Source organism: Myxine glutinosa, chromosome 10 (assembly GCF_964187855.1).
Source record: "Myxine glutinosa chromosome 10, kmMyxGlut1.1, whole genome shotgun sequence".
Classification (NCBI taxonomy): Eukaryota; Metazoa; Chordata; class Myxini; order Myxiniformes; family Myxinidae; genus Myxine; species Myxine glutinosa.
Window position 1 is genome coordinate 11219346 of NC_136270.1, and position 20661 is coordinate 11240006.

Below are 20661 nucleotides of genomic sequence, written 5' to 3' on the forward strand. Positions count from 1 at the left end.
GAGAGACACACACAGAGAGACACACACAGAGACACACACACAGAGACACACACACAGAGACACACACACAGAGACACACACACAGAGACACACACAGACAGCAACTGTCTCCATCTTGCTCAACCCTTGTGTCCTCCGCTTGCCCTTATTCTTCACCACACCCATTACTTGTCCAAGTCTCCCTGTATTTTGTCCTTCAACCCTATCCCATCTGTCCATCCATCTCTCTTTCTTTCTACTGTTCTTTTTGTTCCATTATGTCCTGATCTGTTCTGTGTTCTTGCTCCTCCATGAGCCTCAACAATGTATGCAAAAAAACCCTTCCTATTCCAGGAACTCTTTTTCCCCCCACCAATGATTCCTCTCCCAGAACCCTTCCTCCCCAGGAACCCTTTCCACCCAAAATCCCTTTCCCCCAAAGAACTCTTTCCTCCCAGGATCCCTTGTCCCCCAGGGGCCCTTTCCACCTCTTCCTCTCCATTCTCCCTTCCCCAGCTCCCTTTTTCTTTCCCTTTCTCTTCTCTCTTTCCCTTCCACATCTCACCCTTTTGCTTTTCCCTCAAACCTCAAAATTGTACAATAATTAAAGTGTGTTATCATCAATGATTATGATTTTGGCATGACAACAATCTTCTCTGACTACTGAAAGAATGCCATTTGAACATTTTAAATCATTGCATTGAATTAACTTGATTTAATTTACGTACCCTTGAAATTTTATGATGCCACATTTTTCACATTTCAACAGCTAAAGAATATTGTGATCCTATACTGTTGAAAGAATGTAGACAAATTAAACTGTAGGTTATGTAAATAATTTTGATGCTTGATTTAATTAGCCAAATTCACTTTTTCTTTGGCAATTTCCCCTTCATGGGAAGCGATACAGCCTTTTCGGAAGAATGATCACTTGTTAAAGGATTAATGATCAAGTTAAAATTTAAAAGTAACATATCAAAAAAAATTCTCCAGCTTTCATCCCAAAAAAATGTTTTGGAAGTAAAATCCTTTTTATGCCTCCGCCGACATTTTCATGCCGACGCCGAGGCATTATGTTTTCGGGTTGTCCGTCCACCCGTCCGTCCATACGGGCTAAACCTCGTTTTTCTCAGCAACCATATGTCCGATTGAGACAAAACTTTCAGGGTAGGAGTGACACCCATGCAGAATGTTTTTATGACAATTGTGATGTCGTTGGTCACGTGGTATGGCAGCCATCTTGTATTAAAAGTTAAAAAATTATTTATCGGAAACCGCTGAATGGAAAAATTTGAATCTTGGCACATTGTCAAGTACTCCCAATGCGGAACAAAAGCCTGATAATGATGACATCATAGGTGAAGTGGTTGGTATACCAGCCAAAAAATTTTAAATCTAATTCCTTATCCTAAAAATCTGAAATTGCATGCACATGATCTATGAGCCATTTGTATTGAACTATTAAATTTATGACATCATAGGTCACATGGTTTGTCAGCCATATTGGATATAAGGAAAATATTAAATAATTATATCTCTGAAACCGCTCATCCTATCGATGCGAAATTTTACAACTATCATCGAACACAGTGGTTCCCAACCTTTTTGTACTTGCGACCCCTTTCTCAAAACCCTGAAACACACGCGACCCCCCTGCCATCAGCCGTTTCAGTTTTACAAATTTTTCTGAGAAGGAAAAGGGAAGAAAGAGAAAACAATCATTAATTCATCAATTTTTACAAATTTTACTGCAATATTCCTTGCACATTATAAAATTCGGGTAATTTTAGTTAGTTAGTCAAACCAAGCTCATCATTTTTTCTCACTGCCATCCATCGTCACGCAATCCATGATCATCATCACTAACATATCATCTCTCCAACCTAGCTGGTGGGATGGTTGGGGTTGCATCTGAGCAGCGAGTCTTGGAATTTGTGGCGGGGTGTTTGTAAGAGCCAATCTCATGTCATCCTCGACATCCAATCTGTTTCTGGTCTTCGTTTTTATGTGGACGAGGGTAGAAAATCCAGCCTCGCAGAGGTAGGTGGAGGCAAATGGAAGAAGAATACGTAAGGCCAGCATGCTGACTTTGGAATATGATTGATGCATAACGCACCAGAATTGAGTCACCGATTTCTCCTAGAACAGGTCATGCGCCGGAGAGTCGTTCCGTAGATCCAATAATTCATCTTGGACTTCGTCGGGGAGGCTGGATACGTCAAGTGTAGCAGAGAATGGGTTTCTTACCAGTGCCCCCTCTTCTCCTGTGAGCTCAGGGAAGTATCGCTGGAATTCCTTTTCTACGGACCCAAGGTGTCCGGTAATCTCATCTTTCAGGAACTGATCTAGTTCGCCCTCAGACTCATCCATCACTCCGCAGAGTTTTTCAAACATGGCGATGTTCCCAAGATTGACTTTCCGACGCCAGTTCTGCAGTTTGGATATGAAGGCCCGTAGATTGTCTTGAAATAGGAGAACATGTGTTTCCCTTCCCTGAAATTTCAAATTCGGCTTGTTCAGCTGGTCGAAAATGTCCGCCAAGTACGCAACCCGTTTATTCCATGTTTCATCATCGAAGTGAGCCAGAAGATCTCTCTTTTCTTGCACTTCCAGAAAGAACCTGATTTCGTCTTTCAGCTTGAAAACACGATTCACAACGTTCCCTCGCGACAACCATCATACAGCCATGTAGAAGAGAAGGACCTCATGGTCAGCATCCATGTCTTTGCAGAGTTCTTTGAATAGACGAGTGTTAAGTGCCCCAGCCTTCACGTAATTCACAATTTTGATAACAGAATCGAGCACTTCCCACAGAGTGGCAGGAAGCGTCTTACGGCAAGAGCATATCGGTGGATCATGCAGTGGATGCCCTTAGCTTGGGGAGCCAGCTCCTTCACTCTTGTCTGGAATCCTGACTTCGACCTTAGCATAGCTGGTGCGCCGTCCGTACAAACCCCGCACACGTTTCCCCATTGCAGACCTTTGGTATGAAAAAAGGTAGTGACCTTTTCCATGACGTCAACAGCTTTTGTAGTGGTTTCAAGTGCACTACAGAAGAGGAATTCTTCTTTGATGTCCTCTGAATGAATGTACCTCACGAAGACAAGCAACTGAGAACATGAACTCACATCCGTTGATTCGTCAAATTGAAAGGAGAACAACGGAGAATCTTTGATTTCATCCAAAACCTGCCCTTTCACATCCATAGACATATGAGAAATACGCCTCTGAAGAGTATTATTCGACAAAGATACTTGCTGCATATTCTTCGCGCTGGCTTCCCTGAGAACGAGCTTCACCATCTTCAACATGCAGGGTTTGATAAGTGTCTCTCCAATGGTGCGAGGCTTTTTGTGTTTGGCAATTTCCAACGCAACTTCATATGAGGCCTCCACTGCTGCTGCACTATGTTGCTGAAAAGACCCATTAGCATCGAGCTTTTGACGTTTGAGAAGAAGCTCATGGCGTTTGAAGAACTCCAAATCCTTCTCTGCATGGTTCCGGATGCTTCGTCTCTCGGTGACGCTTGAGTTTCGAATGTTTCATCGACTCCGCACTCAGGACAACATGGCACAAGACGCATTGTGGTTTCTCGACGCCATTGTTGGCGAGTACTGTGGTGAAGCCAATGTTGAGGTAGTCTTCCGAGTATTTGCGCCTTTTAGCCATTGCTTCAGATCTGTAAATACAAAAACCCGGAAATAGACTATGTTCATCTCATATCGGCAACACATCGAAAAGAGCGAGCGAAAACTATAGCCAACTCCACCGGCACAATATTATGTTGTGTGTTCTAGGTATCAGCGAAATGAAAGTTTTGGTAATGTTCCCTTCTCCCAAGGCTACAAAGTTCTCCCAAGGCTTCTCGACCCCCCAGCCCACCCGCCACGACCCCTCAGGTTGGGAACCCCTGATCTAACAGCACATAGTTTGAAAATGATGATGTCGTAGCTCACGTGGTTTGGCATCCATCTTGGATAGAACGAACCTTATCCGATCAACACGAAACTTCACAAACGTGATCCCCTATCCATACATATGCAGAGTGATGGCACCCGTTGTGTGACAATGCGGATGCATATTGGCGACACAGTTGCATTGTTCTAGTTGTGTTTTAAAACTTTTAATCTTAATAATGAGCTCAGTGTAGAAGTCTATACAATTTTCACATGCACCTGTAAACGTCCTCTGAAATATTTGTTTGAATGTAATCATCTTGATGTGGCCTTGTGTGTTGAAAGACATAATAAAGTAAGTAAGTGATCATCTTGATGTAACTAATGCTTGATATCGAGTTCGATTCAATTTGGGGCTTGAAGTTGAGATTTATTTTTGGGTAAAATGCAAGGGGCATAGAAAAGGCCCCTTTATATATGGTATGTGCCATGTGGCAAAGTATAGAAAAGAAGGGGGACATTCAAAAAAAATCTCGTGTGCATGCTGGACTACCCTTGTGTTCTTTGGAGGAACCAAGTAATGTTCTCGAAAAGTTCATATATAGGGGTGCCCTACAACTGGAAAATAAAATACATTTACTTCTTCATATCACCTGGTGTTGGCCTAATGGTTAGGGTGGTGGGCTTGGGATCCTAAGGTCCTGAGTTCGAATCCCGTTGAATTAATGCCAGGTGAGGTTGACTCAGCCTGTCATCCTTCTGAGGTCGGCAAAATGAGTACCAGATAACTGGTTATAGGGAGGCATTGCATCAGCGGCAGATGTGCCCACAGAAAAATGATGCAACCCACAGCTGGGTGGCTGCACACAAACCACCCATCATGCAGCTGTATGAATCAAAGTGGTGCCCCTTTATATGAACTTTTCTCGAGCATTACTTGGTTCCTCCGAAGAACAGAGGGGAAGTCCAGCATGCACACAAGATTTTTTTTTGAATGTCCCTTTTTTTCTATAATTTGCCACATGGCACATGCCATATATAAAGGGGCCTTTTCTATGCCCCTGGCGTATTTCCGAAGATACATTTTAAATCTGAACTAAACGCATTTGTTAATGGTACAAGACTTTATTGAAGACAATGTAAAAGACTTGAATAAGTAAGGGGAAAAAAATATTCATCCCAGATGGGATTTGAACTCACAATCCCCAGTTTTGGAGTCTGATGTCTTATCCATTAGGCTATTAATCCAGCACATTAGGTTTGGGTAATAATATTTTGAAGATTTATTAAGTGTTATGAAGTTATAAAGTATTTATTTACGTATATATATTTATATATATATTTAATTTTAAAGCAAGAACGATAGCACGGAGGTGGAATTTGTTTCGAAAGCCATTACTAGACGTATTGGCCAATGTATATTCCAAGTTTCAGCTAGTTTCAATGTATAGCCCTTGAGATATGAGCGCCAACACATTTTGGGCGGACAGACGGACAGACACCAACGTGATTTTGAGGGTTTTCTAAATAAAATTCAAGAATGCATAAACGGACGTTGCTGAAATTTGGAACATATTACCTCAACGTACAAAGCATTTACTTCTGAAATTTGCAGCCGATTTCGTCCAGTAGAGTCTTCTCGACCAGGGCTTATAAGGAACTGTGCTCACTTCGGTATTTCCAGGGCATATACTGTATATGCTGTCTTTATGTCCTCATCAGTGAATCATATTAAAGCAATATACCAATTAGAAAAATAGATTAAATATGTTCAATAAAATTGATAGTACAACTAGATCGGCACTCGGGAGAGCGCACACCTCCGCCAGGCTGAGCAGTTTACGTTGTGTATCCCACTACAACAACAACAACAGGCATTTTAAGGCCATTTTCCCTGCGAGAGCGGGGGGTCCCCATGACAATCTTCTCCCATTTTGCCCTATTTTCTGCATCTCCCCTTGTTAATCCCCATGCCCGCATTTCCACTCAACCCGCTATCCCACTGATAGGCCAAAATCTAACCGAATTGTTCTTGTCCCCTACCCAACTCATCAACTTAGTTTTGTTATAACCCATTCACAATGTTTTGAAATATTGTGCTATCTATCTTTTTTGGCCCAATCTCTCAATGGTGAAGAATCACAAATTTGGATCTGGATCCGGATCGTCACCAAAGTCGAATCGATTCTTCCTTGTCACACATGCAACCTGTCCACCAAGTTTCGTCCAAATCCATCCATAACTTTTTGAGATATCCTGCTATGTATAGTTTTTGGCCCTATCTCCCAATGGTGAAGGATCACTTTAAAAATTCTAGTAGCCGGATCCTAATCCGGATCTTCACCAAAGTCTAATCATTTCGTCCTTGTCACATACACTACATCACTGCCAAATTTCGAATAGGTCCACAACTTCTTGAGATATTTTGTTCACAAACAAACAAACGGACGGACAAACAAACAGACAGACAAGACAGACAGGGGTGAAAACACAACTTCCGTCCAACTCTTGGTGGCAGAGGTAATTATATATGAGGAACTTTTCCACAGGAGGCCTTTTGGTGCTCCTGTGCTCCAAAAAGGTGGCAATGACGCAACACGGATCCCCGTAAGTACATTCCTATTTTCAACCTCTCCTAGGTTAGATGGGATATGTCTGTCATTGCCTTATTGATACACATGGTCATACTTATGTTTCACTGAACCCAAAATGAAACACCATGATATCACCCATGAATTATGAAAATCCCAAAGTATTAATTTTTTCCATGACGACAACATTTATTGGATTCTATCCAACTCTGCTTTCTGCTATCTTGTATTCACTCAAGGTTTGCTCGCTCTTTGTTAATCTGGTTCTGCTTTCCAATGCACTCATTGACCTGGACAGGAAAGCAAGAGAGGTGGTTTTTGGCTTGGGGCACAGTGGAGATGGTCTTTGTTGTTTTAGCATTATTCGAGCAAGGCATTCACACGCGTGGGAAGAAGGGAAGTTCGAAGGCTTGCCAGATGTGCATTAAGTCTTTGTTGATACTTTCATAGCTTTTTTGTTATCAGATTTTTAAAATCTTATCACCATTCTCACCGGCGCACTCTAATTCTTGCTAAGCCGGAAGACCCCTGATAGCCAGCTGGTTTCAGGAGGCATTGTGTTCTGTTCGGAAGTGCATGGTTGGCATGCCAATGCGCCAAACATTGTTTACTTTCCTCAATGACATTTCCAAGAAGAAATGGTGATCATTTCTCTTGATCCGACCTGATGCTTACAAGATTTACGCGGCAAAAATTATCATAACTTTTCACTACAACTTCATTTTCACTTCGTCTCCCAGTCGCACAAGTTGGATGTGCTCATCCAGTCACTCTACGTTGTTACACTTCCCAAATATATTCTGGAGACTCGTTCTTTTGCTCCAATTTTCTCCCTTTATAGAATCATATGCCTGGATCTATTAAGTTTTGCATTTGCAGTATTTTAAGGTTGTGACCCACTGTCATTTCCTGTTGTCTCCCTTGCCAATTCATGATCTGTTTCTTATTGCCATTGACCTTTACCCTCTATCAACTTGCCTGTGTCATTTTTCCTGTTTGTCTTAATCTGGAACCATTTCTTATCATGCTATCTAATGCCTGTTTGTGTCTTACACATATCTTACCCTTCGTCCACCTTTTCCTGTCTAACTCTCTCCTTCATTGTTGGTACATTGGCTTATTGCCCACAGTTGTTTTCCCTTAATATGAGCTCTAACCTCTTTTTTAAACATTATGTCAATGTTACAATATTATATACAAGACAGAATAATGCACTTTGTTGAGGTACTCTTATCTCTTGCTCTTATTTCTTCCTCAAACCCCCAATATACCTTTGGTTGAGCAGAAGGGTTGTGGCTACCATCTGGACCTACTATGGGTGGCCATCATGCTGGCGGTCTGTTCCATAATGGGTCTGCCTTGGTTTGTCGCTGCCACTGTGCTGTCCATCTCACACGTGAACAGCCTCAAGTTGGAGTCGGTATGTTCAGCACCAGGAGAACAGCCCAGGTTTTTGGGTATCCGGGAGCAGCGCTTCACCGGATTCATGATATTCTTGTTGATGGGCTGCTCTGTGTTCATGACAAGTGTACTGCAGGTACGCATGATGCAATGGGAAAATGCACTGCTTGCCCATGAGTCGATTTTGCTGAAAGCCCCACGGAACTCTAATTGTCCTTGTTGCAGTGAAAGCCTCATTATATGAGCAGCTTGAGAGTTTATATGCCCAACTCTTGAAGGAGTTGAATTGTGTCATCATTACGCTGCTTTGAGGAGACACATTACCACTTTGTTAGCACGAAATGATACAGCGACGGATGTATCCTGATTATTGTTTAACGTCTTTCTTTATCTCTGCTACTACTTCTTTAATAGTCCCAGATATTCTCATCTTCTTGTGGGTTTGTTTGTGGGCCATCTACTTGTGGGCCAGAGAAAGTTTTTGGTTCAAGTCTTTCACGAACCTGCAGGCTAGACCTGACGATTGACTGAAGTTTTAATTATTTGAAACATTTACGATCAAATGGCAGCTTACACTGAACTGCATGAAATTTCAGGTATACATGTATAATACTGCATATACAAAGAGCATATGGACACTTATGCAAATCAAAAATGAATAGCATTTAACATCTCCGAAGAACTAAGCAGAAAATATATGAAAGAAATATGGCTTTCACAAAGCTTAAACAAAACATCATATATAACTCCCATCGTTTCCATTCTGCACTTATATATTTATTAAGACATCTTATCAAACAGAGGATTGCATTATTGTGAAAGCTCCTCGTTCTGCATATTTCATTTTGGTATCTGTGAGTATTACAAAGCTGCATTATGTGAGCACTATCGTGTTTGGAGAGCCATCCTCTATAACCATATCTATCAGATTGTGTGCAAACGTCATACAAAGGTCTCCTCTCCTATCGTCTAAGCTAAGGCCTCCATACCAACGAAGAGCTTAAGGATAACCTATGTAGTATCTCCTAGTCTCCGAGAATTATCCTGATCGTGCTCTTTTAAAAGTTCTCAAAACAATTTTCATTTTCTTGGAAAAGTCCAGAGTGCCAAACAGGAATGGCTTACTCAAGCGTGGGTCGCACGTATAACTTGTCGATGGAGACAAGTCAGAGTTGGGACACGTTTCACTTTTTCAATATATTCAGCACATATGTACTCTTCTTCTTCCCTTTGGCACCATCTCCTTTTCTGTCTCTCCCACTTCAAGTTATCCTGCATACAAATTCCCAGGATTTTCACCTTCTTCACAACTTTCACGAGTATTCTGTCCAAGTCTGAGACCAGGTGCTTCTGGAGGGTCCCACACTTAATCAGATCTGCATCTGTTTACACTTCGTCAGGTTCAGCATGAGTTGGTTCTCATTGGGCCATTTCTTGAGATAATCCACAATATCCTGTGTTACATATTTATGTGAATGTATGTGAATTACCATGCAGGTGTTTGCTTCCGTGTGTAGTATATTAAGTTGTTGTGTAGTTGTTGTGGTTGGAGGGTCAGGAGCCCTTCTGAAAGAGTGGCAGGAAACGGAAGTGGCCGGAAGCGGAAGTGACGGGAAACGGAGGAGAAAAGACACGAGGGAAAGGAAGGCTTCTTCTTCCTCGCCCCGCGACGACGAGAAGGTGGAATCGACCTTACGCTGCGCGGAAAACGCGCCGTTGCGAAACGTCTGGCGAGAGGAGTTACCTGGGCGGTAAATACCTTTTGACACGTCCAGTCAGCGTGAGTTCGTGCACGAAACCAAGCGTCCGGGACAGTTTGCCCCGTCTACAAAGACGCGTACGGGTCCGCACGTTGGGCCTCGCTCGCGTCGGAAGCCGCGCGGGGTTTTGCCCCGTCTACAAAGACGCGTACGGGTCCGCACGTTGGGCCTCGCTCGCGTCGGAAGCCGCGCTGGGTTTGCCCCGTGGCTTGGCAAGGAGGTGCGCTGCAGCCGCGGCCCCAGTCCGAGACGGCACGTTTAGAGCACGTCCGCCCGGGGCTCGTTCAACCGCCCGTGTGCGGAGAGGAGAGACATTGACCACGGAGGGAGTCAGGAGTGGGGCTCACGTGAGGAATGTATAAGATTAAGATGGCCATCTTAGAGTTTGTGTAGATGAGTTCACATGGTTGTAATATTGATTGTGCATTGTTGATGGTTGTTGATTGCTCAGTGAATATATTATTGATTATTCCGGATCCTTGGTGTGGGGTTTCTTCTTGACCGGAATTCATATTGATTGCGTTACGAAAGCGTATAAACCATATATCTTTCTGGCGGGGTCCCTCCCACGGTCCGGGGGTCACCAAGACCAGGTAGTTACCGGGAGGACCACGTAACAGAATTGGGGGCTCGTCCAAATTACGATTTGCGGTTTCGCAATTGGGTCTACGTCCGGGATCTAAAAGTGTATAAAATAATAAAATAATAATAATTTTGGTAATTAAAATTTATTAATTAATTATTAATTGGTAATATTTTTTTTTTTTGAGAAATTGGGGAAAGTCTTGGGGTGAAGGTTAACAGGTGTTAACGATAGGCACCATGGCGTTTGTGGCACAGAACTTTGGGGTAACCCCGAGTGAGGCACAGTTCCGAGCATTGCTAAAGTCGGATCTCTTGAAATTGGCCAAACATTTTAACTTGGAGGTCCGAACTAATTTGAGGAAGGCAGAGTTGCAGGCCACGGTGATACAATCTATGGTGGGATTAGGAACATGGGACGAGTTAGCCTGGGAGTGGCTACCCGAAGAACCAGAAGACGTGGAGCTCCGGAAACTGGAGTTGCAATTACGGAGCCAGGAACGGATCAAAGAAGAAGAAAGGAAAGCAGAAAAGGAAAGAGCAGAGGAAGAAAGGAAAGCAGAAGAGAGGAGAGAAGAGAAGCAAGCAGAGGAAAGGAGAGTGGAAAGAGAACTCCAGGAAAGGTTAAAAGAAGAAGAAAGGAAAGCAGAAAAGGAAAGAGCAGAAGAAGAAAGGAAAGCAGAAAAGGAAAGAGCAGAAGAAGAAAGGAAAGCAGAAAAGGAAAGAGCAGAAGAAGAAAGGAAAGCAGAAAAGGAAAGAGCAGAAGAAGAAAGGAAAGCAGAAAAGGAAAGAGCAGAAGAAGAAAGGAAAGCAGAAAAGGAAAGAGCAGAAGAAGAAAGGAAAGCAGAGGAGAGGAGAGAAGAGAAACAAGCAGAGGAAAGGAGAGTGGAAAGAGAACTCCAGGAAAGAAGAGAAAAGGAACAAGCAGAGGAAAGGAGAGCTGCAAGGGACCTCGAAGCAGAGGAGAGAAAAGCGGAAAGGGAATTAAAGGAACGTGACATGCAGCTTCAGCAAGAAATCAAATTCAAGGAGCTGGAGTTAATGAGAGAACGGGGAGAGGCACCACCCTTGCTGACGGGGTCGACACCTAACCAGAAAACCTGGGATGTGGGCAGACATGTGAGGCTGGTTCCACCGTTCAGTGAAAAAGAAGTCGCAAAATTCTTCCCACACTTTGAGAAAGTGGCTCGACAATTAAACTGGCCGGAGGAGGCATGGACCATACTCGTACAAAGTGTGCTGGTGGGGAAAGCTCAGGAAATTTATTCGGCGCTACCAATGGACCAATGTGCAGATTATGAGGTACTGAAGAAGCACATCCTCAAGGCCTATGAGTTGGTTCCGGAAGCTTACAGGCAAAAATTCAGGAATGCCAGGAAGAGGGAGAGTGAGACCCATGTGGAGTTTGCCAGAGTGAAAGAAAACATGTTTGATCGGTGGTGTGAGTCAAAAGGAGTCGGGAAAGACTTCGAGACATTGCGGGACTTGATCCTGGTGGAGGAATTCCAGCAGTGTGTCCACGAGGACATCAAAGTGTACCTGCAGGAAAAGAAGGTACCAAAGTTGTGGGACGCAGCCACCATGGCAGATGATTATGCCTTAACCCACCGAATAGGGGTCCACGAACCTAACTCCTCGCCTAGATCTCCGCAGGGGAGGTGGGGAACAGCAGGTGCGGAGAACGACCATACATGGCGGCGGCCTCGAGATGATTATGGGGACAACTATGATACCCCACCGGTTCGAAATCAGAGGGATGCGGGCCCAAGACAAACTTATAGTTCGGGGGGCCCGAGGCAGACCCCGAGTTTTTCCTCCGGGCCTACTTGCGCGTTTTGCAAAAAACCTGGACACTTGATGTCCAGTTGTTACCTCATGAAAAGGGACAACCCAGAGCGGAGTCCGACTATTACAACTCCGAATGCGATGGCTAGCGTAAGAAATCGCCATCAAGAGGGTTACCAACCATTTGTTTCCGAGGGGTTTGTGTCACTGGATGGAGCCTCGACTAACCGGAGACCGGTTAGGATATTGAGAGACACAGGGGCCCATCAATCTTTAATGCTTGAAGGCATTTTGCCATGGTCCGAGGAGACGGCAACGGGGGATAGTGTTCGTTTACAGGGGATCGGGGGCGGTGTTAGTGCTCCCCTTCAGGTCATCCAGTTGGAGTCCGATTTGGTGTCAGGACCGGTCACCGTCGGTTTACAAGCCACGTTTCCTGTAGAGGGTGTATCTGTGGTTCTCGGGAATGATTTGGCCGGGGGTCAAGTTTATGGTAACCTGAGGGTTGAGAAAGAGCCCAGCAGGGAAAATAACACCACACCAGCTCGGGATGGTGACAAAAGTGCCAAGTTATTTGTAGGGGGACTGAACTTCAAAACAGAGGAAGAAGTTCTGACCTCTGTCTTCAACAGATATGGGCCGCTGGTGGAAGTGCGGTTGGTAAGAGACTGGGAAACGCAACAGTCAAGAGGGTTCGGCTTTGTCACGTTTGCCAGCACAAAAGACGCCAGAGAGGCAGAGAAGAATTGGAATGGCAAGGATTTGGAGGGTCGGACCATAACAGTAGGGAAGGCATTTCGTAGGCGTCGAGAGGTCTACAGGAGAGGACAACTGGGCGGTAGTTTTGGTGGTGGCCGCAGTCAATATTATTATGGAGGCTCCCTGAGTTACGGCCGCTCCCGAAGGAAGAATTGGCAAAGTAGTGGCCGAGAAGAAGACCGGTATTCAGGGGACTACAGGGACCAGTGGTCCCACCCTAATTATTAGGGACGTTCCGAGAAGTTGAAGCACTGAAGGCGGCGGAGCCGCCGAGCCAAGATTCCTACACGAATTAACCGTGAACGCCGTTCCTAAAGGCGCCCATGTAGAGAACTTTCCTGCACGGACTAACCGTGAACTCCACGTTCCTCAAGGCGCCCATGTAGAGAACTTTCCTGCACGGACTAACCGTGAACTCCGCGTTCCTAAAGGCATCCATGTAGTGAATACTCGGCTTGGCCTCCCGGAAAAGTGCTATCGAGTGGCTTAACTGGCTTTATTTTTAAGTGATAACTGTGCCCGGGGGGAATTGATAATGTGGGGGGGTTGAGTTATCTGGTTTATTTCTCCAAATTGGCCGGCAAAGAAAGTTTTCGCTGGGTTCAAACTTTCTTTCTTGAAGGGGGGGAGTGTTACATATTTATGTGAATGTATGTGAATTACCATGCAGGTGTTTGCTTCCGTGTGTAGTATATTAAGTTGTTGTGTAGTTGTTGTGGTTGGAGGGTCAGGAGCCCTTCTGAAAGAGTGGCAGGAAACGGAAGTGGCCGGAAGCGGAAGTGACGGGAAACGGAGGAGAAAAGACACGAGGGAAAGGAAGGCTTCTTCTTCCTCGCCCCGCGACGACGAGAAGGTGGAATCGACCTTACGCTGCGCGGAAAACGCGCCGTTGCGAAACGTCTGGCGAGAGGAGTTACCTGGGCGGTAAATACCTTTTGACACGTCCAGTCAGCGTGAGTTCGTGCACGAAACCAAGCGTCCGGGACAGTTTGCCCCGTCTACAAAGACGCGTACGGGTCCGCACGTTGGGCCTCGCTCGCGTCGGAAGCCGCGCGGGGTTTTGCCCCGTCTACAAAGACGCGTACGGGTCCGCACGTTGGGCCTCGCTCGCGTCGGAAGCCGCGCTGGGTTTGCCCCGTGGCTTGGCAAGGAGGTGCGCTGCAGCCGCGGCCCCAGTCCGAGACGGCACGTTTAGAGCACGTCCGCCCGGGGCTCGTTCAACCGCCCGTGTGCGGAGAGGAGAGACATTGACCACGGAGGGAGTCAGGAGTGGGGCTCACGTGAGGAATGTATAAGATTAAGATGGCCATCTTAGAGTTTGTGTAGATGAGTTCACATGGTTGTAATATTGATTGTGCATTGTTGATGGTTGTTGATTGCTCAGTGAATATATTATTGATTATTCCGGATCCTTGGTGTGGGGTTTCTTCTTGACCGGAATTCATATTGATTGCGTTACGAAAGCGTATAAACCATATATCTTTCTGGCGGGGTCCCTCCCACGGTCCGGGGGTCACCAAGACCAGGTAGTTACCGGGAGGACCACGTAACACCTGTAATAAGGAGGATTTAGTTGATGACTTACTTTGCTGATGCTTAGGTACTTCCAACTTTGCACCAAAGTACTTCCAACTTTGCAGTTCTGAAGATTCCAAATCATCATTAATCATGGAAAGGAGTTCCATGGAGATAGTGTTCTGAAGTGCCCCAAAACAAGTATTCGAGGACCAATCCTATTGCTAATCTTCATCAATGATCTCTCTGACTCTCGGGAAAATTCCCCTTTATCTATTTGCTGACGACTCCCCCCTCTGCCACGACATCCCTCGTCCTTCAGACAGGCCGGCTGCAGCCACTTTCCGCTCTTCAGACATTGACAAAATTACAAGCTGGTCATACATTTGGAATGTCTTTCAATCCAACACATCTCGCACTCTCACTATCTCTCTCTGAAAGGACCACCTGACAAACCCTCCCATCTACTTTCTTAACAATCTTCTTGAGGAAGTTTACTCACTCAAAATCCTGGGTCTCACTTACAGCCATGATCCTTTTTGGGCACACCACATTTCTAAGTTGGCCTCCAAAGCCACTTGCCGATTGGGCATCCTTCGTTGTGTAAAGTATTTCCTTGGCCAATCTGAAAATTTGCTAACCTACAAGGCCTTCGTTCACAACATCATGGAGTACTGCTCTCCCCTTTGGGCTGTTAACTGCACACCTCCACTCTCCACTGTATCAATCCCAAAAGAAACCAGCCGCTTTCTCGAAAAACACCAAAAAAAATACAAGTACAACATTCCTTAATGAAGGCAAGTCACAAGAGGGGTCAAGTTGGTGAGAATATAGAAGTTGTTCAGGGTTTCAACAATAACTCCTCTGCTCTTTGAGAAAGACATGGTGGGATCTTGAATATCCACCAACTAATGCTAGCAGATAGGACGTCCAACTTAATGTCCATCCGATGGACTGGGCACGTTGTGATGCGATGTGTTGCCTGTGAAGCACTAATATGGCAGTTTATCGTTGGGCCGAGAACCAAACCATCCGTTGAACCAAATCAAAACTTCTTCCAAATCGAAAACCAAATCATCAAAATGACCAAATCAAAGAACCAAATCAAATGGGAACCAAAGAAAATAAATCGGAGAACCAAATCATCCAAAACCGTTGGGCCGAGAACCAAAAACCAAAAAGACAGTTCTTTCCGACTTTTAAGGTTTTCCAACTTTTAACGTTAAGAGTAATTACTTGTTCGAAGTCGATACGTTCATGCTTCATGATTGAGGGTTTCAAGTTCACATGGCATCTTGTTTTCTCAACTTTTGTGCATATTTGATGCAAGTGTGACATCAACACTAAGATGGGTAGCAATACTAACTAGAACGACACTCGGTAGAGCGCATATCTCCGCCAGGCTTAACAGTTTATGTTTTGTATTCCATTGATAGGTCAGATCTGGATCCGGACCTGAACCAAAATCTAATTGGCTTGTTCTTGTCAACTAACCAACTCGTCCACCAAGTTTCGTCCAAATCCGTCCTTAACGTTTTGAAATATCATGCTACATATCGGTTTTAGCCCTATCTCTCAATGGTGAAGAATCACTTGAAAATATTAATTAGATTATTAATATTAAAATTTAAAAAAATACTTTAAAATATTAATATTAAAAATATTTTAAAACTCTGATTTGGTTCCAGATTCGGATCTTCACCAAAATCGAATAAATTCTTCCTTGTCGTATTCTGAATCCGTCCATAACTTTTTGAGATATTGTTTTTGAGATATTTTGAATCCGTCCAATATATGTCGTTTTTGGCCCCATTTCGCAATGGTGAAAAATCACTTACAAATGACTGTATCCGGATTTGGATCCAGATCTTCACTAAAATATAATCATTTCGTTCTTGTCACACCTCAACCTGTCTACCAAATTTCATCCGAATCCATCCACAACTGTTTGAGATATCCTGCTATGTATCGTTTTTGGCCCAATCTCCCAATAGTGAAGAATCACTAAAGAAATTAAATAATTCTCATATCCGAATCCATATTCAGATCTTCACCAAAATAGTTTTTTTTCGACCCTGCAACTTAGTTTGGATTTTGTTGAAATACTTGGGCGAGGGTCCTTAGATTTACAAGCAATAGTGAAGAATGCGTATTTACAAGCAATGGCGAAAAAGAATAGCAAAGAATGGGTGGATTAATTCCCCAGAATTACAGAATTACAGGCATCATACATAATTCCTCCAGAATTGGCATATTTTAGTATGACTTACAATACCCTGACCCATTGAGAGTGGGGCGATGCCATAATATTGTTACGTTCAATGGTGTGGGGGAGGAGGCGAGAGCAGTTATTATAATTCAGGCATTTAATTAAGTCTAGGGAGGATTAATTGGGATAATAAAGATCAGGATGTGGGATGCCATGGGGTAGCAGTGCACTGCCTACTTGAAGCCGCAGAGGGAAGAGTGAGACAGAATAGTCTCTGGAAGGTGATTCCATAGACGGGGGAAGCGAAATAATAGAGTTGAGATGGGCAGTGAGCCTGGATTTTAGAAGTTTAATCACTAAGGGGTTACTGGAAGAAAGCGTGCACTCTGGAGTTGCTGATGAGGTTTGGAGGACTGAGAGGAAGGAGGAATAATGGTTGGGAATAAACAATGGGAAACAGAGACACTGCCGACCTGCTTGCAATGTTAGAGCAACATACTCTACCTTGTGCTGAGGCCTCATCACTGGAAAGTCCAATAATTTTGAGATCTTTTAATTTTCTCAGAATCCAAAAGAGACTGACGTAATGCTGGAGCACCAGCTCACAGTGGAGAGCAGTACTCCTTTTATCTATGGCTAAATGCCTTATAGATTGTGAGGAGCTCTGATTTCTCAAGGAAAAACTTCAATCGACAGAGGATGTCCAATCTGCAGCTGGCTTTGGAGGACAGCTTTTCTCTGGAGTTGGCCCAGGAAAGATCATGGCTGATAGTGAGGTGGAGACGTTCAAGTGACTGAAATAGATAGGTGGGTTTGTTTATTTATCATTCCGATGTGATAGAGTGAGACTTTGGAATTTTCCAAGATTGAAGGAACATGTTTCATTTATCAGATCAGAGTTTAATCATTTCCAGATTAGCATGAGATGCAGATGCATTCTGCCTTGCAGAGGAATGGGGTGCTGTACGACACAATGTGGAGTCATCTGCAAAAAGGAAGAGAGGATTTTTAAAGCATCATTATCCATCCACAATGACCAGGCGAGGTCATTAATATTGATGATAAGCAAGACTGGGCTCAAAACTATCTTAGTGGAACTTATTGGATAAATGAGTGTGCCATCCTTCAGATGGACATTAACCTGAGGACTCTTACGTGGACGTTTGAAGGGGGATGCAGACTTTCTATAGGCACTGTATATGTGAATTGTGGGTAGCAAGTGTTTGGTTTGAATGGTCGACTGGTCTGGTCTTCTTTATTAGCCATTGTCATCAGATTACACTGCTCGTTAACTCAGAGTGTGGTTATGGTGTGGGCAGCAGCTCCTCCACTGTACATATATTCACCCACCCCAGGTGTTCACATTTTATAGGTGAATGGCAATCTTCAGCTGTAAAGGGGAACCATTATTATTATATTTTTGTGATATGGTGTTGCTTCTAAAAATTACTTTTGCCATAATGTATTAGGCTTTTTTGTTTGTATGGTTATGTACATATTTCTTCAAACTGATCATGCAATTGTTTTTCTCTTCAGTTTATTCCCATGCCAGTGCTTTATGCTGTCTTCCTGTACATGGGTGTTTCTTCTTTGAAAGGCATTCAGGTGAGAGTTTTATCAATTAAAATTACATTCCGACTGGATTTGTTAATGGAAATAAAAGATGGGTGAAGCAGGAGCATTTTTGTTATAAATTAAAATTGGAATCCGGCTGGACGTGTGAACAGACGCAATATTGTTTCCAAGGAGGTTCCAGGTTCATTATGTCAAACAACCTTGCACCGGGTTTGCAGCGAGCACGCTGATGTGAATTTGAAAATCAACCGTTTATCTTTGCAGTTTTACGATCGCATCAAACTGTTTGGCATGCCAGCGAAGCACCAGCCTGATTTTATTTACCTGCGCCACGTGCCCTTACGCAAGGTGCATTTGTTCACATTCATCCAACTTTTCTGCCTCGTCACTCTGTGGATCATCAAAATGTCTGATGCAGCCATCGTCTTCCCCATGATGGTCAGTACTGCTTGCACTGCTATTCCATTTTTCCACATCCCCTTTTTGCACGGCAGGATAATTGTCTCAAGATGTGTGCATTTTGAGTGAATTTAATTTAAGATGTATGCGACCACAGATGAATAATGATATACTAGCAGAAGCCCGTGGTAAAAAAAAAATACCACAATATAAAAAAAGAAAAAAAATGTAAGCCTTTTATTTTTATTTATTTTTATTATAAAATATTTTTATTTAATAAATGTAAGCCTTTTATTTTTATTTATTTTTATTATAAAATATTTGATTTATATTATTTTATTATTTTTATTTAAAAAATATAAGCCTTTTATTTTTATTATAAGATATTTTATTTATATTACTTTATTATTTTTATTTTTAAAATGTAAGCCTTTTATTTTTTATTTGTGTGTGTGCGCTCGATTTGAAAGAGCTCAAAAATTGGAGGTTATACAGTATATTTCTTAACAGGAAAGAAAAAAAATTCTAAAGTGATGGAGGCAGCAGTCTGTTGCTTATACACCACTTGGGATCAATTTTTTGTCTGATTGAAAGAAATTACAAGTTTATTGGAGATTTGGATTAATTTGAAGCAACTTTTATTTAAAAAATTTTCTCCTCAAGGAGTGTTTCTGTGTTTTAGGGTGGGACAGGCAGCATTAGCCTATCTATACTATAAGATTAAGAGAGGTGTGTGTGTGTGTGTGTGTGTGTGTGTGTGTGTGTGTGTGTGTGTGTGTGTGTGTGTGTGTGTGTGTGTGTGTGTGTGTGTGTGTGTGTGTGTGTGTGTGTGTGTGCGTGTGTGTGTGTGTGTTATAATAGTAAACATAAATTTTCCTTGGTAGGTACAGGGAAGTGATATAGGCACCCGCAAAAAATAGGAAAAACAACCATTTTGACGCTGTGCATCACCAGGTACTCCTGCTAGATATACACATATATATATATATATATATATATACAGTGCATTCAGAAAGTATTCAGACCCCTTCACCTTTTTCACATTTTGTTATGTTGCAGCCTTGTGCTGAAATCGTTTAAATTCATTTTTTCCCTCATCAATCTTCACTCAATACCCCATAATGACAAAGATAAAACAGGATTTTAGAAAGTTTTGCAAATTATTAAAAAGAAAAAACTGAAATCTCACATTGATATAAGTATTCAGACCCTTTGCTATGACACTTGAAATTTAGCTCAGGTTCCTCCCATTTCTCTTGATCATCTTTGAGATGTTTCTACACCTTGATTGGAGTCCACCTGTGGTAAATTCAATTGATTGGACATGATTTGGAAAGGCACACACCTGTCTATATAAGGTCTCACAGCTGACAATGCATATCAGAGCAAAAACCAAGCCATGAGGTCGAATGAACTGCCTGCAGAGCTCAGAGACAGGATTGTGTCGAGGAACAGATCTGGGGAAGCCTACAAAAAAATCTCTGCTGCATTGAAGGTTCCCAAGAGCACAGTGGCCTCAATCATTCTTAAATGGAAGAGGTTTGGAACAACCAGGACTCTTCCTAGAGCTGGCCGCTCGGCCAAACTGAGCAATCGGGGGAGGAGGTCCTTGGTAAGAGAGGTGACCAAGAACCCGATGGTCACTCTGGGTGAGCTCCAGAGATCCTGTGTGGAGATGGGAGAAACTTCCAGAAGGACAACCATCACTCCACCGATCTGGGCTTTATGGCAGAGTGGCCAGATGGAAGCCTCTCCTCAGTGAAAGACACATGAAAGCCCGCTTGGAGTTTGCAAAAAAGCACCTAAAGGACTCTAAGACTGTGAGAAACAAGATTCTGTGGGTTTTCATGTGTCTCACTGAGGAGAGGCTTCCGTCTGGCCAACCAATCGATATATGTGGGAAATGTACATGCCCAGACTGGGACTCGAACCCAGCTCCTCTGGTGAATCGTACCAGTGCTGTATTGTTAGTGAACCGTACCAGTGAACCGTACCAGTGAACCGTACCAGTGAACCGTACCAGTGAACCGTACCAGTGAACCGTACCAGTGCTGTGTTATCAGTGACCCGTACCAGTGCTGTATCGTTATTTATTATTCGTTAAATTCAATAACAGATTGCTTACCTTTTTGGTAGACAGATTAACTCCTTAGCCACGAGTTAAAAATTTTAACTTCAAGGAAAAAAGAGGCATTGTTGTAATTTTCATT

General features: G+C 43.4%; 1 protein-coding gene across 1 annotated transcript in view; it reads left to right on the top strand.

Moving 5' to 3' along the window:
- Nucleotides 1-20661, top strand: part of LOC137434247 (sodium bicarbonate cotransporter 3-like) — a 218013-nt gene that overhangs the window by 196810 nt on the left and 542 nt on the right. Inside the window, exons 18-20 of the mRNA XM_078785324.1 lie at nucleotides 7752-8003; nucleotides 18014-18082; nucleotides 18317-18490. Of these exons, the coding sequence (XP_078641450.1) occupies nucleotides 7752-8003; nucleotides 18014-18082; nucleotides 18317-18490 (495 nt within the window). The remainder of the gene's footprint in view (nucleotides 1-7751; nucleotides 8004-18013; nucleotides 18083-18316; nucleotides 18491-20661) is intronic.